This window comes from Hydractinia symbiolongicarpus, chromosome 15, assembly GCF_029227915.1.
Source record: "Hydractinia symbiolongicarpus strain clone_291-10 chromosome 15, HSymV2.1, whole genome shotgun sequence".
NCBI classification, from domain to species: Eukaryota; Metazoa; Cnidaria; class Hydrozoa; order Anthoathecata; family Hydractiniidae; genus Hydractinia; species Hydractinia symbiolongicarpus.
Window position 1 is genome coordinate 246,694 of NC_079889.1, and position 17,184 is coordinate 263,877.

The 17,184-nt window shown below is 32.5% G+C and overlaps 1 protein-coding gene across 2 annotated transcripts in view; it reads left to right on the forward strand.

Annotated features, from left to right (window-relative positions):
- LOC130629053 (uncharacterized) overlaps positions 1-17,180 on the forward strand; it is a 52,931-nt gene extending 35,751 nt beyond the window's left edge. Inside the window, exons 14-30 of one of the 2 annotated variants that reach the window (XM_057442150.1) lie at positions 1,385-1,582; positions 2,492-2,640; positions 2,914-3,033; positions 4,659-4,776; positions 5,425-5,631; positions 5,891-6,067; positions 7,083-7,265; positions 8,541-8,711; positions 9,504-9,656; positions 10,028-10,210; positions 10,922-11,197; positions 12,074-12,208; positions 13,176-13,343; positions 13,675-13,845; positions 15,839-15,948; positions 16,306-16,379; positions 16,788-17,179. In XM_057442150.1, the coding sequence (XP_057298133.1) occupies positions 1,385-1,582; positions 2,492-2,640; positions 2,914-3,033; positions 4,659-4,776; positions 5,425-5,631; positions 5,891-6,067; positions 7,083-7,265; positions 8,541-8,711; positions 9,504-9,656; positions 10,028-10,210; positions 10,922-11,197; positions 12,074-12,208; positions 13,176-13,343; positions 13,675-13,845; positions 15,839-15,948; positions 16,306-16,379; positions 16,788-16,830 (2,636 nt within the window). In that variant the 3' untranslated portion in view covers positions 16,831-17,179. Of the gene's footprint in view, positions 1-1,384; positions 1,583-2,491; positions 2,641-2,913; positions 3,034-4,658; positions 4,777-5,424; positions 5,632-5,890; positions 6,068-7,082; positions 7,266-8,540; positions 8,712-9,503; positions 9,657-10,027; positions 10,211-10,921; positions 11,198-12,073; positions 12,209-13,175; positions 13,344-13,674; positions 13,846-15,838; positions 15,949-16,305; positions 16,380-16,787 lie in introns of both variants that reach the window. The other variant, XM_057442149.1, reaches the window with a different exon arrangement.
- Positions 17,181-17,184: the final 4 nt, after the last annotated feature.

Consider the following 17,184-nt stretch of genomic DNA (forward strand, 5'->3'; position numbering starts at 1 on the left):
ATAATTTGTCGTTAGGGTTAGGGTTGTACTCATCCCTTGCATTTCTTATGTACCAAGTGCTAGTATGTCATTACTTTCAATAAATTTCAATTAGCTGCAAAGAAAGCAATGTGGTTCTCAATAATTAGTATTATCACTTCTCTGTTACTTTTTCGAGGACATTAACATTAAATATTAAATATATTTCGTAACGCAATGTTACAAAATTTCAATTTCTTTTAAAAGCTGAAAACATTACAGTGATTTTCTCCGCATTTGTTTGCCATATTTTTCGTCTGAGTAAATTGTAATTTGCATCACGTAAGCAGATTTGCCATTATGAATGCAGCGTTTTCAAAACAGCGTTGGCATATGATAAGAAAAGGCAAATTTTAATAAAATATTTTGGCTCTTTTTGGAGATACCTTTGGAGAGCTGGAAGGTTGCCTTTTAAAATTATTTGTTTCGGTATTCTTGATCCCAACAAAAATTGAAAAATAGGCTTAACCTGAATAAATCAGAAAATATAAGGGTAGGGCATTTAAAAAAGAAGTAATCACGAGTAAAATTGCTGCAGACACAATAGAAGTAAGGGATAGAAGGAGATGACAATACGTGACATTACAGGAGACTGGGGGAAACGAATATGAGAGATTAGGTAAAGTACTAAAAAAGAGCTAATAAAAGAATAAATTTTAAATAATAAAAGCTACTTGTCTTGAATAATTCTAGAAAGTGCTTTATCAAAATAATATGCTCTTGAATCGATGCAGAATTTAATAAAATCCTTTTTTTTCGAGGTTTTGACTGCTAAAAACTAAAACGTGTCCTTCTCTGCTGTAGCTAGGTCATGTTGCTTTTGTTCAGTTGTTCACGTTTGTCTTCTTGACCGGTGTCGAGCCTGTTTTAGGTAACCAGGGGTGTGTTGTCGTTAATACGTTTATAAACGAGGTTGGCTGTTGAGAGTTCAAAACGTTCTTTAATTACTTTCTTTTTGGGGACCCATGCTTTTTTACAGAACATTTATTTGAATATACAAGCCGATGGAACATGCCTGTTGTATGAACATCAAATTAATCTTGTGTGTTTGGTATAACGTCTACTTTTTATGGGCAAACAATATCGTTATGTTATGATATGCAAATTAACAAAGTAAATATTTTATCTTAGGATGACATTAGTCTTAGGGTAGCTCACATGAAAAAACGTTTTATTTTGTCATAGGATGACATTTTTATTCCTTCCACTTACGTGCAAAATTGGTCTTAGAAATGAGGTTAATTGCGATGCTGGCATAATTTGATCATGTGTTTAAAATCATTTTGTTACTTATTTTTGTTAATTATGTTTTACACCCCGTCTAAATATTATTATTGAACTGTTGTTAATATTATTTTATTTGTAGAATTGTTCCATTGGAACTTGCAAATTAGCTGGGGAAACTGTACATTAAACAACAGTAAAACATGTGGAAACGGTTTTAAATATAAAGTGCCAGATGAATGCATGTATAATACAACAGAGTTAACTAATCATGAAGAAGAGAAATGGCGATGTGGTGAAGTACCTATTCACGTCAGAAGCTGTTACGTACCTTGCGCTGGTGAGTTTGTATTTTTGTTGCTGAAGATCATTTTATATCTAGGTGATAAGTTCATGTGCCGAAGAGTATTTTAACCAACACCTTTTTGAGTTGGTTCGAAAAAAGTGGGAAAATTTCTAGGAATACTGTGCTATTTTAGCTTTTCTCAGATATTTTTATTTACCAAACTACACACTGTTTTAATGAAACGGTCAGAATAAATCAGAAAACTCATGAAATACTCCTAGAAGTCACTTTTCAAAATTGAATAGATATGTTTGCTTTAAAGGGGTGTCTGCTTTAGATATTTTTGCTATTTGTTTCGATGTGTTATTGCTTAGAATGTCCCACAGCTTCTATGGGTGCTCACCTCATTGGTTGATGATACTTTATTAAATGCAGAGTACATTGTGGCTAGCATTAAAATGGTTTATAACTATATTATCGCCTCGTCTCTCTCGGATAACTATTGCCAAAAGTTTGTTACCGTCACGATGAAATAATTAATATTAGGCTATATGCTATTATTTTTAAAGAAAATGAACATTTAGCTTAAAGGCCATCTATTTCGTGTACCTGCAAGTGAATCCAGCTGCTACCTCTTCCCCATTTGAAATTAATAAGATTTCTAAAAAATTGTTAAATTGTGAGCACTGTCCTTTACACTTAAACCTGAAAAAGGTCTACATAAAGGCATTTTTGCGCTTACTCTGTGTATGCAGTAAAAAAACATACATAAAAAACCATCTGTAATGAACTAAACCGATAAAGAGTAGCTTCAATAAAGGTTAAAACCTGCCAGTTGCTTGGCAGGTGAAAATTAAAGGAAAAACTAAAGTATAATAATGTCGTCCTAAATATGGCCATATAGTAGTAAAAACTTGTAGAAATATTAAAATATTGCCATACCGAACGTGTGTTTTATTATAGATACGTGCGACCTTGTCCATTCCCCCAGATCTTACCGTTGTGAAAGTGTGCATCTTGTGGATCCCGAGTATTCGACTGTCATAGATGCGTATTTATCAACAACGATCTCATTAAATCAAACCAAGGATGAATTCACATTATTAATGAAGGTTGACTTTTTTGTTGTATTTTTCATGTATATGGTTAAATATAAATTTGATGATTGCAGCTAAATAAAGTAGTTTTATGAATGTATTTTTACTAAGCTATACTGCGGACATGTTTTTCCAGGTAAATAAGGTGATTGTGTAGTAAAAAGCATTTATTTAGCTATGCTTTCAGGGATGTTAAATCAGTCAGCCGTTCACAAATTTAGCATTTCCAATGCGTTGTCAATACTTTGTGGGTGTGCAAGATAGTCTGTATGTAATAATTTTGTTTAGTGTGAAAGCCAGTCTTCAGAAGGATACATTCAACCAAATGTTATTATAAACAGCATAATATATAGCTCATCAATTTCATTATCTGTGTTGACCAATGACGGATTTAATTCTGAAGTTCAGGTAACAATTCAAACGCCACTGCCCTTTGTTTAAATTTTGCTGATGTAGTTATAATCACGCAATGTTGTTTGTTCAATGTTGAGATCTAAAATTCTATGTGGTTTATAATGCCGGAACTTAGCAGGATATTTTTTGTAAACAGATCTAGTTCCCAAACCCAACTCTTTGTTTACATTGTTTGCGAAAGTGACAGGGCAGTTCTGTGAAGTAAAACGAACGAACATTTTCTTAAAAGTATAGCTATGCTTTATCAAAACACAAATAATTGGTCACAACACTCATGCAGGATTTGTTGCATACGACAGCGGAGATGAACAACAACAACTAGCTACACATGTTGCCGTCGGTAACCACGAACCACCTCCACAAAAATGAAGTCTCAATTTTTTTTATCTTAAACCTTTATTTCTTTCGATGATACACGCCCAAAAAAAATTTAACTTCAGCTTTTTTCCAGAGCGCTACACTGCTTCTACTTTTAACTTCTGAAATTGCACCGTTAACATTACCAAAAATTCCAATACCATACAACAGCAAGTTTCGTCCAAGTCAGTGACCAAAAACGAATTATTTATCCAAGTAAATCTTCTCAAGAACAGTAAAAATGTTAAATTAAAGTCGCAAACGTTCTTCACACAGTTGTTGCTTCAAAATGAGTTTGTAAAACGATCTAAAAAGTAGTTTCTTTAAAAAAGTTAATCAGCCATGACAAAATCGAATGTTTTCTTCTTCATCAGGGACTTTCGAATCTTGAACATCTCTCCCAAGTGCAGGTTAATTTGAGGAGTCGGGGCAGTGTTAAAAAGGGAAGATAAAAGTTTTGATATTTTTCATGCTAATCATAAACTAATTATCGCACAAAACTCGTGCAATTTGACGTACATTAGAACCGAAAATTTTCGGACGGGAAAACTTTCGGATTTTTTTTGTTCGAAAATTTTTCCGTCCGAAAATTGTGTGTGCCAAAAAATTTTTTGTCCGAAAATATCGGTTTTTCAAAATTTTTTTAAATAGGACCAGTGCATAGAAATTATATATAGGGTAATCAGAAAATCAATAAAAACTCCAGTTTTTGAACTTTTATTTTTGTTATTTTCACATTTGTCTGAGTCTTTATCTATAAAGTTGAATCCTAAAGACTCTATATAAGACACTATAAATGCTTCTAGCCTTCTTTTTGTGTCATTTCGTTAAAATTCGTTCAAAGGAATTACCTATACGTTGACTGGATAAATCTTGTCCGAAAATTTTTCCGCTGAAATAAAAAATTGTGTCCGTAAGTTGCGTTTTCACACAGTTGTGGAGCTTGTTTATACTTTGGCCTCATTTTGACTTGACCTGAAAAAAAGGATTCCAGTGTTTGTTTTATTGCTAGTATATAAATGAAATTTATGTTAACATGATTTTTCTTTGAAATTCTCTAAATTCAAAAATTCAAAAGGTTTAAACGGTTTGAAAAAACAAAATTATAAGATATACGTAGAGTTCTATCGGCATACAATGTCATCAAGAAACATGCAATGGATAAGAAATGTATGTCTACCTTAAATTTCTCTCGTTTGATTTTTGTAATTCTGATATCTCTCTTTTTTACTCACAATGTTTTGTAAATTGTTTTTTACTAGCTAACACCTTCATTAATTGCCACTACATTCATTTTCCTTCCCCACGGATGGATGACCATATTTGGTTCAAGTGCAATTTCAAATGTTCAAATTTATTTCGCATCAATTTCTGGATGCGGTAAGAATTGATGTTTTTCTTTACCTTCATATCGATATATTTTAAAAGTTCTTGGTATATGCGTGTGTCCTCACTATCTTAGTGAACAAGATATCATTCTGGGTAAAGTTGTAGGTGTTGTGTTACCTTTTCACTTCTTTCCTTAAGAAGTAAGTCTAGGTTAATAAACTGGCACTGGATTGTTTACTTTTTGTTAGAATATGAATTTGCGTCCAACATGTCTTAAAAATACTCATAGCGTGTCATGTGATGTAAAAGCAACCATTGAGATGTTCCTGTCGCTTTGCTACTAAAGAGGGGAGGGTGTACCACAAAGAGACTTTAATGATCCGCAAGGAACATGGTCAGCAAAAATTTTGTTTAGGCTTACTCCATCACCAATAATTTTTTTAAAAATTTTTTTTTAATTTGACTGTCATGGTGGCTATTATTAAAGAGATTTTTTAAAAACACAGTTCCACATAATTACGTACAACTCTACACGGTTTAAAATTAACACTGCTGTAACAACAGCAACAACAACATAAATCCAGCATTTTGTCTGTTGTATAGTAACAGTCTTTGATAGTCGTCTTGTACTGAGTAGTTTCATAGAATTATGGATATTTTCGTTACAGCAAGAATAACAAAAATAATATTGTATTTTAGACTTGCCTCAATGGAAGCATGTGCCAGGAATTTGCAATGCAACATGTGAATTTGGTGCAAAAATTAATGGCACAAGGAATGTGACAGTTGAGTGTCGTGGTGGAGGGTCAAATAATGATGACCAGCTCTTTTCAAATGAATATTGTCTTGGCCAAATAACAGAGAAGTTTTACCTTGAAGATTGTGCGGGTGATCTTGTTTGCTTTAGTGAGTAATTTCCATTTTCACATTTTTGTTGTTGCTACTTACTGTATTACTCTTATAGCCTGTGTATTTTGCCTAATACCATCTTCTCAATGTCCATGTTAGATCTAGTAAAACTACTTGTTAGATTTAGATTTATATTGTTAAATGTTATAATCCTTAAGTCGAATTGACACATAACTATGTCGTGTTCATGCTTTTTGCTGTTAGTAAGTTCCTATTAATCAAATAGTTATTTATAAAAATTAAAAAATCCTCTTAGATTACACAACCTGGAGTGAATTTGGTGAATGCGGGGGAGACTGTGGAATAAACGGAACTAAAAATCGTACACGTGATTGTTTCGGCAATGGAATCTCGTATCCTCTTGGAAATTGTTCACACCTCGGGGAACATATCCAAATTGAGTCTTGTTATAACGATGGTACGCCATGCTTTGGTAAGCTTTAAATTACTTTTTTTCTAAATTTTGTTGGTAAAGTTATTATTTGCAATTTTTGTTATAAAATATAGAATACTTTTGCAGAAATTTTCTAAACAATTATCATATCTAATTTATTGCTCAGCCCCATGCAAAAAGAACGACCGAAGAAGATAGCAAAGTTAGCAACTAAGGAGTGACCATACCTGAAAAATTTGAATTTGTTGGGACTAAAATGTTTGAAAATTACTTGTTTAGCAAGCAGTGTTTTTTGCAAAAAAAAAAAAAAAAGTGGAAGTAGAGAATGCAATCTTTAGCTATGTTCAGTTATTAGTTTTTATTTTGTTCCTCCAGGATTTATTAATATGGTATTTGAATACCTTGTAGAATGTTATTAAAATTTATTTACAATACTTTCGAAAATTCAGGAAGTTTATGATGGAGTAATAGTAAACAATAAATGTAATTGAACATGCTCCATCACGAATTTTTCGAAGCTTTGTAGAATTTATTTTAATAACATTCTATAAGGTAATCAAATATTAATAACATAAGATATTTTTACACCTTAATGGAAAAAAAAGTTTTTAAGTAATAAATAACAAATATTTTTTAGTGAGAAATATGACATTTATTAAAGAATATTTCTTAAGAATATTTAGCTAAAATGTGTAACCTGTATTTATAATAACCTTCATACTTGCTACAATGTTAGGGAGACACGATTTGACGGATATTGGCAGGTAATATCGAGAGTTAATAAAAAAACAAATTGCAATAAACTAATACTGTAGCCTATGATTGTATTACCTTTAATTTCTTTTTTTCAAACGTGATTACTAACGTCAACACGGTTAAATTAAGTTCTCTTTTTATGATACATAGAACCCCATTTCATCCACAATGCATTTCTCGAATATTTTCCAACTTCGCTTTAAGAAAAATTTTAAAATAACTGTTAATATATATAAATTAAACCTATTGTGAGTCCTATTTCAAAATTCATCCAAATGATTATATTTCCTACTTGCAGAATGGGCTACTTGGGAGAATTGGTCGAAAGCATGTAACAACACAACTTCATACAGAAAGAGAGCTTGTCTAAGAGACAGTGAAAGTGGAGATTACCTACCAGCATCTCCTTATAATTGTACAAACATATTCCATGAATCTTTTAAGCAGACGAAAATAGTTCACAACAACGTTTCGTGTTTTGGTAAGATTTTTTTTACTGCATTCTTAATACATTTTAGGCGCTGTTATTAAATATAATGTTAGAACATGGTTGCTGGCTATACTTAAATGATGTTGTTCCTTGTATAATCATCAACACTATGTTTTGGGTTATACCCAAATCCCCTCCCCTATAAGGGTATACTTCCCCATTCCCATCGTTTTTTAGTTTTTTTTTTTTTTTTGCGAAAAAGATATTGTCAGAAGTTTTGTTGTAAATACTAAATCAGAAGTTGAATTTGTGAACTTCTGTACAATTTGTTTGAGCTGATTGGAAACAATCTAGATTGTGTACTCATAATACTGTTTTAATGCAGGTGAGCTGGCCCGGTTGCCAAGATGTCATGATAGGTTAGAAAACCTTCTATAAAACCATTTGTTTATATGAGAAGTGGCGATCTCGTTTGTTTCTACAAAACCCTCGGCAAGGTGGAATGGAATTTCTTAATACCAACACTCAATCCCGGCTGACCTGTGTTTTATTTTTGTGCATGGAATGCCAAAAAAATATTGTAGAATAAACATTTTTGTCAGTTTAAAACATGCATATGAAAAATATATGCATATTAAAAGATAAATTAATAAACTTCCCCCCCTTCCTATAAACAATGGCGTCAAATTATATTGTGATGTTTTGAGCCTTATTTTGACAAAATAAGCATTATTTGGTAGTACTTTCTGAGATTATATTTTAATGAAAAATCTTTTAAATTTATAATTACATGAGGGCGCCCTTTAAAAATATCGTCTTGCCAAGCCAACTCAGCCTGTTTAACAAGGCAAGCTCCCCTCATATAGATTGAATATAAATTGAAATAATAAATTTCCATACAATATGACAGAAAAATTTTGTGAAAAGAAATAATGACGTCAGGAAAAAAATAATGATGGCTGCTATTTTGATAAGTTACTTTGGTTAGTTTGTGATTTTATTATAGCATTGCTTAATTGTTTAAGATTGTTAAAGTTACACCCAAACCCTGCCTTCTCCCTCCGCTAAAACCGAGGACCCCTTAAAACAGATTTTATGCTCAACTAATATTTTTTATTTTATCGTTGCACAGTCATTTAACCTTTTTAATCAATAATTTGATAATTAAGTTGAAATTCATCAATTTTGTTTTTTTAATTCAAATAATATTGAAATTCTTGATGTGGAAAGATAAATTAAGAACAGCTAAAGACGTATTACTATTTTAATCTTAAGGGTATATATTTTTAAAAAGAATTCACTCATATTTCTCATGATCTTTTCTAGAATGGGGTAATTGGACCAGTATTGGATGCAGCAATGACTGTGGAACAGGCGTTGAGACATTTAAAAGAGAATGTTATCATTGGAAATTAGGACTTTTACTGGATTCGTCACCTTGTCTTAAACTTGGGGAAAAATACAATACTTCAGTATGCCAACTTGCACCGTGCAGTGGTATGTTTGTGTACTTTTTACGTAAACATCTTTTAAGGCTACTACAATGAATTAAATAATTGTCTCGTTTTAACCAGGGCTTATCTGTTTTTGCCTGCATATGGCAGTGGAGGACAATGTAAACAAAAAACTCGTTGGACGCAGATTTTTTTCTTTAAATTGAAACGGACGGTTTAACGATTCCGTCACGCCTTTATATTCGACCTTAATTAAAAAGAAGTTGTGGGAAAATTTTTGCTAATAAAATTTAGAACGTAATTCGTAGGATATTCAAGATCAGATGCATTACAGAACGTTGAATAAAATTCCTGGCTTAGTTTAAACGAAATATAGCACTTTTGTTTGAAAATATAAAATGTATATTAATTTGGTTTTTTTTATTCCAAATTGTGACGAAAGCGGACCATTTATTTTTTTCCGACCAATTTTGGTCTGAATGGTGCACAGGTCACAAAAATTCAAAATTTTGACCCATTTCACGTCAAGGTGCGATTTATTACCCAAAAAGTTGCGTGAAGAAAATTTGTTTGGTTAAATATTTAAATATTTAAAAGTCTGATGGTATTGTATGTTTATTCCTGTGTACAAGAATTAAATAAAAAATTTTTGCAAATTCTAGAAATTATAAATATGCGAAACTTAATAATAAACAGGGTTATGTGAAAGTTAAAAAATCCGATTTAAGGCTCTGATAAATGTAAGCTTAAATGTGACCAACCTTCTCTTAGACAAAAAACATGAATAAGTCAATCTGTAGGAATATAGCTTCGGTATTTTTGCTCATACTTTCAGGATACAGCAATTGGACAGAATGGAGTGAAAATTGCACCAAACCATGTGGTGTAGGAAAGCAATATCGAAACAGAACTTGTTATTACAATAATCCATCATTTTGTACTTTAAATGATGTCGAAGAAAAGGATTGTAACGTGCACGATTGTCCAGGTAGGGTTTTTTTGCCTTATAACATGGTTACTAAGTTTAAAAACGTGCATGAATATGCCCACCAACAAACTTTTATAAATTGCGCTAGTTGTGTGTATTCTCCCTAGTTTCTAGCTCGCATGAAAATGCAAGGTATAATCAGTAAGTCATGTAAGGATTTCCAATAGTAAAATGTTAATAATGAAGACAGTGAATAATATCCATTCTGTTACTTATTACAAATTGTTCCATTTATTACGTTTGCATCATTGATGTTATATTGCCATTGGTGTAATAGCTATGAAGTATGTCTGCATAGTAATTGATTTAATTTTTTTCTCGTATTTTCTCTTTTTCGTTGTTATCGTAAAAAATGATTTTTTTTCACATAGTTGATGGCGAATTGATACCATGGACTTCTTGGTCATTATGCAATGTGAGTTGTGGTAGTGGTTTTAATGAGAGATACCGGTATTGCATGCCACCAAGACACGGAGGTTTACCTTGCGACAGTGTAAATGGTTCTTCTGTTGAACATGAACACAAGCCTTGCTATACTTCAGTGAGCTGCCCTGGTAAGCTTGTTCCACTTTTCAAAGGAAAAGTTTGATGTTGAAATTTACTATAATCTTTCTACAAATACTTTACTGTCTCTTCGGACGTAAAAAAGATAATGGTTCCATAATAATACAAATTTGATAGATGTTACTCGTATTTTACTTTTTCTTGAGTATTAAAAGTCCGTAACGGGTTTGTTGTAGTGGAGTACAAAAATTTGATTTGACTTTAAGGCCGTCCTTAACGTAGTGACAAGCTTTTTATTTTCCGGTTTACCATTCTATGCTTTCTTTCGCGAAAGAGAATACGGATACAGAAAATAAACAATTTGTTGTAGCAGCTTGGAAAATTTGCTCTGCATTTCAGCAATTATTAACTTTATGTGAAAATTTTTAATCTGTTATTTACTTTCGAGAGTGGTCTTAGAATACTCTGTTAAAAACTATATATTTAATATATAAAAATTGTTTTTAATTGTTTTTCACGTCTACATAAAAAATCAACTGAAAAATAACATAACCAAGAACTTATGAACATAAATTACAAAATTCCCTCTGGATGACGAATATTTTGTTCTACAATTTTGACCTCGTCGTCTATACAGTGAAACTTCGTTTATAGCAGAAACTTCCTACAACGGACACTCTCAGAAACGAATGAAATGACACTCTTATAATAAAATCTCACTTTTGTGACCATTGCAATGATTTATTTACCGACCTGTTTAGGAATTGCTGAAACAAGTCCTGGTGAAAGCTGCACAGATTTCTGCGCGTCAAAAGGTCTAATTTGCTATAACAATTTTAATTCGACGAATATGACCCATTTGCTTATAAATTCTGGTATAAAGTGCGGAATGAACTCACGACCGCAGTATTCGGAGGATTATGATCCAAGTGTAAGGATGGGTGATTGTGCGGGTTTTGAAAATGTGGAAAATTATGATTGCGATGCTGTACCTCTTGATAAAGTAACAAGTCGCATTTGCAACTGCTTAAGTGCAGGTACTATATATTTTTATTTTTGCAAGTAGTATAGGGCAATGTGATCTGTTTTGAAATCTATTTTCTGTCTGTCTGTCTGTCTGTCTGTCTGTCTGTCAATCTATTTTCTGTCTATCTGATTGATCTTCGAGTGGTTTGTCCATAAACATGCATCTGGGTCGCGTAGAGGACTGGAAGAATTAAAAGTGACTTTTAAAGAGAAGTGAAAGTTCATTAATTATGGACCTTTTGTAAGCGGGTTAGAAAGAGAGGGAAATTATTTTCTCATGAGTGATCTTTTTTCTCACACCGCAATTTTAGCTCCATAATTATGTTTGTTATAATGTTCTATTCATCCCTATAGGCAGAAAAACCTTTTTTACCTAAACAACTTGCAGTCCCAAAAGACTAAAACAAATCAGTACAAGTTAGAAAGAAAACTACTGGGCTAGCTTTCAACAAACATTTTCTTTAAAAGCATTTTCATAGCGGGCGTAGTATTCAGTTTTTTATGGATGCTTAAATACAAAAATTTCAATCGCGAAAATTAGTTTTACCGCAATTTTATTTTGTTAGGGAACATTAGTGTGGCGATGTATGTTGCTTTTTATTTTGAAATAAGGGTTATACCTAATATTGATTTCTTGTAAGACCACAAATTCACATCGGCATTTGACCGATCTCAATGTGAATATCAACGTCTTTCTCCATGTAAGTCAAATTTCTCGTCGTATTTTGTCGTGTTGAAAATTCAGACAACCAATATTTTTTCAATTTAATAACTAGACAAGTCGCCGATGTTCTTCAAAGACCTAGAATTCCAATTAAATATAAGAAGGTCATATTGGTGATTTTTTTCTTTGAACGTGTATTAGAAAGTTTTCTTTTACGATACAGATGATATTCAGTATGGTCCATGGCAGCAATGGGGTCAATGCGATAGTCGTTGCAGTTATGGGGTGAAAGAAAGATACCGACAATTGAGTGATGACATTGTTGATAAGACGCCATGTAAAACGCGGATATGTGAAGGTAGTAGGATTTGTCGTTGTTTTTACATATTATCTATTGGAATTCTTTTTTGATTTCAATGTCAAATGATTAAAAGAAAATTCTGCTCTATCAGCGTAATTGTATTGATTATCTACCCAATCAACTATCCCTCAATTGTCTATATTGTTGCTTGTATTAATTGATAGATTTTATTGCAATATTAGGGCGGTTTTTATTTTTATTATCCATTTCAAAGTATCTCTTATTTTTAAATTTCTTGACATTTTTAGTGATTTTCTTTATTAGAGATCTTTAATTGAGGTCGCTACTTTGTAACGAACTTAACACATTACGCCCCTTTCTACAAAAACTGTGTTTTCTTGAAGTTACACTCATTTATGGGCTACGAAATATTTTGTTTTTTAAATTTTTTTGTGTTTGGCGCCCTGTGATTTTATCTATCTTGACCTAAAAGTATCTTTCGGACCAAAAAATGTGCAAAATAAACAAATAAATTTTTTGAACTTTTTGTCCTATTGGCGGCTTAATAAAATTGATGGATTATGGCTAAACAATCAAAATCCCACTTGAAGCTTCAAAATAATTTCATTCGAAAAGTTTATGCAAATATTGCCAAAAATGTATGGTATGCATCTTTGGAAACTAGAATTTTGACAAAAGTCAAAACTTACAGCCCAACACAAGGGAACTTATTTGCGGTAGGGCATTTTGGCTCTGCGCTATCACATATACCCCGGCATTAAGAGGGTTCATCTTAAATAAAGCAGTAAATACATTAGTACCAAACGAAACTTGAAAGTTGAACGTGTTACAGTCTCTAGTAACACGTTCCACTAACTAACATATCTCTAGATCTGTTCATCAAATGTATTCACATTTCCTTTTTCGACCTGTTTGGGCCGCTTTAACGAAAAGTCGTGTAATTCAAAATCTTCCCTTTACGTGTAAGTGATTACACTTTTTTATTTTGTTCTCTATGTTTTAGTGGATGGCAAATGGAGCGCTTGGAACGAGTTTTCTTCGTGTTCAGTTACATGTGGAGCTGGGACAAAATTTCGAACACGTTCGTGCATTGATCCTTTATTTGGAGGGCGGCAGTGTTACGGCATGGACACGGAATATGTAGACTGTGGAGCACCTGCTATATGCCCAGGTGAGAATGCATTTTTAACATACTTCTGCTAATAATGCTTTTGTTATAAATAGAGATTAAAGTATGGACATGGAACCTATAGGATAATTTTGTTATCAACGTTCTATCCAGCTATCCAATTAAATTACATTCTTTAGATCATAATTTTACTCATCTTCTTTTATTTTTTACCTTCTTAAAAAAGCATTTGATTAAAACATTTGATTGCAGTTTTGTGGAACTTATTCTTTTCCAAAAGGGCTTCACAAGTCCCAAAACTTTCTTTCATGAAGTTATTTCCGAGCAAAATGCTTTAACTTTCACTTTCAACTTTCTGTACCTTTAACTTTAGTAAATGGTGGTTGGTCTAACTGGACAAAATATGAAGAATGCGATCGACCCTGTGGCGGAGGGAGACGAATACGTCATCGTAAATGTAACAGCCCTACTCCAGAATTTGATGGTGCACCTTGTCCCGGTAATAGAGTTGAATGGAAACCGTGTGCTAATCATTCGTGCAGTTGTAAGTAATTTCCTTTGTAGCAACGTCAAGTGACAGTGTCCTTGCATGTTACCCATTCTTAGGGGATGTTTACACGAGGCGAGCTGGCTCAGTGATGCGGGATTAAGTCATGATAGTTTGTTGATATATTACAGATCGATCTAAAGTGGCTTTAATTACAAAGATTCTTCTAAATATGCTTATTTTGTCAAAACAACACTAAAAACATTACAGAATGTAATGATTTTTTTTAAATATAGTTTTTTTTGTTTTGCATGCATCTATATAATAATACACCAGTTCCGTGTGTCTGTAACAGGCAAAGTGGATGTGTTGTTTTTTCTAAACAACAGCCGTGGTAACATGTCACTTTTGCTAAACTTTTATTTTTGTTCTGTCTTTTGTGTGCTCTTTCAAATTGATTTTGTTTTAAAAAAGTCACGGTTAATTTATTTTATTGTTCTCATAAAAACCTTTGTGTAAATCACGGGTAATTAATTTTTATTATTCCCTTAAGCACGTGTCTATTGTCTACTGTTATATTGTTCTACTGTTATATGAAAATTTATTGGTTTCGTTTATTCCCGCTTGAATGGAATTAACAACAAAACGTTTTGACGAAAAGAACAATGAATTTCGCTGTTTGGCTAAAACAAATCATGTGATAAAATTTTATTGCACGCGAATTTAAATGTACTGTGACGGGAGCTTTGTTATAAATTGTTATACGAGTAAAGTCACAGGCAATTAACGTTTTTATTATAGTTGTCAATTTTGTTCAAAAGTTTTAATTGTTTGCGTCTTTAGAAACTGACAACAAATGATTTTTTGATAAGAAAAACGTTTCTTTTTCAGCCTTCTTAATAAAATTATCAACAAACCTTTTTGTGATAAGAAGCACAATAAATTTAAGTGGATTATTCCACGAGTTTAAATACTATTTTAATCACACGATGACCTATTTTTCTTTGTTTGGCACTTCTTCTACAGTGCAAATTATATCGTAATTGCATTCTGCGCAGTGCAATTATTTCTTAATTGCACTCTAAAATCTTATCTGAACTCTTTAAGAAGCGCCAATAATTTAAATATTTTCTCGCATTTTATGATAAGTCAAAAAAAGTGATCTTAACAATGAATCGAACTAATTATAAATCAGGTAATAAAAAAAAATCAAAACATTGAAATTGACATCCTGTGCTACTCTTACAAAAATAGTTTGTGTGATTAGCTCGTAATCAAACGTTTACACTTGCTATTGGAAATAATCTAACTCGTAATTTTTTTGCTTTTTCAATTTATCCTCGTCCTAACGGACTCGAAAAATTAAAAGCAAAAAATACTCATTCGATAAAGTTGCATAATTTGTTGGTAAAAAAACTTTAATTTGTTGGCATGTCTCGACAAAATAAAATTTGTGAAATTAAAACAACTATTTTGCCACCGAGAAAGGATCTCGATCAACAAAGCTCCCCTAATTTGCTGCGCTCTGCTTCTCTGTATAAAACCCCCCTTTAGGTACTTATTTTGCACAGAAAGAAGGTAGTTCGCAGGTAGCATGAGTCAGCTTACTATTTTGTGGTTTTAGCACTTCTTGGTTTATTTATTGGTTGTAGTTTTGTGGTTGTAGTTTTATGGTTGTAGTTGTACTAACAACCCCTTTGTCCTAAACACATAGTGTTAACATGTCCAAGTTAATTTGGCCAAAACTCTTACAAATGTCCGGGGGTAATATATTTGACATTCCTTAATATAAAAAAGGATTTCCCACGAATCAGACAGGTTTGCTCAAGATCCTAAAGGACTTTTTTACATAATTTTGTGAAGTGTCGCGTTTTTATGAGTCTGGGTATTAATCTAATTAACATGTCCAGGGTATATTTTTTAAAGAAAATCTAGTGTAATGGGTTTACACTAATGCAAGAAAAGAAAATAAACAAGAATAAACTCAGTGGCTTTCCATATGTTATTCTGGAATATTGTATTGCTATATGGATTTGTCTTTTGATTGTAGCTGTGAGAGTCGATCTCCTATTGGAATTTGTAGATGAACCATTTTACGAAGAAATAGTTAGAATGACATCGACAACTTCATACGATTTCAAGGAAAAAATTAAACGCTCAGTAAGTTTTCTTTGTCATTTTTTTTTTTTTTTTGCGTGGGCATCTAATTTGACAATTTGTCCCTGTCGAAATTTAACCTGTGTGCCGCAACTACACTGACTTTTTCATTTCAAATTAATTCTTCGTGCATTGTTCCCGTCTGTTAGTTTAATTTAAAGCTTAATCGATGTCTGTCTGTCTGTCTGTCTGTCTGTCTGTCTGTCTGTCTGTCTGTCTGTCTGTCTGTCTGTCTCTCTCTCTGTCTCTCTCTCTGTCTCTCTGTCTCTCTGTCTGTCTCTCTGTCTGTCTCTCTGTCTGTCTGTTGCTGTTTCAGATGGACTGGCTCATTATTTCATCTTGTTAACGTTGGTTTTTTAGGTCAGAAACTTGTACGATGATCATCCTTTCGACGAAGTAAATGATTTGCGACTGTTTATTTTTCATTCGTTCAGGTAGGGTGTCTAATCAGAAATTAAAAAATAATATTTGTTATAAACTTACGCTTGGTGACGTTTAAAAAATTATTGCACGACCAGTGTAACCACTGATAGTTGCATCTCTCGAATCGACGCCGATCATAGGCTTTTGAGTAAATGATAATATTTTCAACTGACGCTAGGCAAATGATCGCCTACCTTTGAAATATTTACATAAAGAGCTATCGGAATTTGGGTTTAATTTGGAAATATGGGTTTCTAAAGTAATGGTTGGGACAAATATACAATACAGTCTCTTTATTCAGAGATTTTTTATTGCGGAAACATCTGCTGAAAATCATATCACTTTTTTTCTGACAAAATAGAAATAGTACATTAGTTTTACGATTTTAATGATCATTTTATTTTTTATTATTATTATAGTGAAGGTACTGGAGAAGGAATCAACAAAAAGATAAAAACATGAACATTTTAATAGCAACCGTTGCAATCTCAAGAACGCATTTTATATAGAATTTTTACATCACATTTAGCATGGTGTCAGCCCTGTACAATCATAGAATGTCCTGCTCCCCGATCGTAGAAAGTTTTGGAAAGTCTTAAATTACGATTTTAGAGTATCCTGAAAAAGTAGTGTGTCTAAATATGACGTTATAAAGTGGAAACTTTTACTCAATAAAACTAGCCCTAAAATTTAGTACAGTTTTGAAAATCATAGCATTAAAACGTCATTCGTCCTGGAAAATGTCTCTGATGTTTTGTTCTCTAGAGAATTTATAGTAATATCTTAATTTAAAGTTAAAACTTACTGGGCACCATG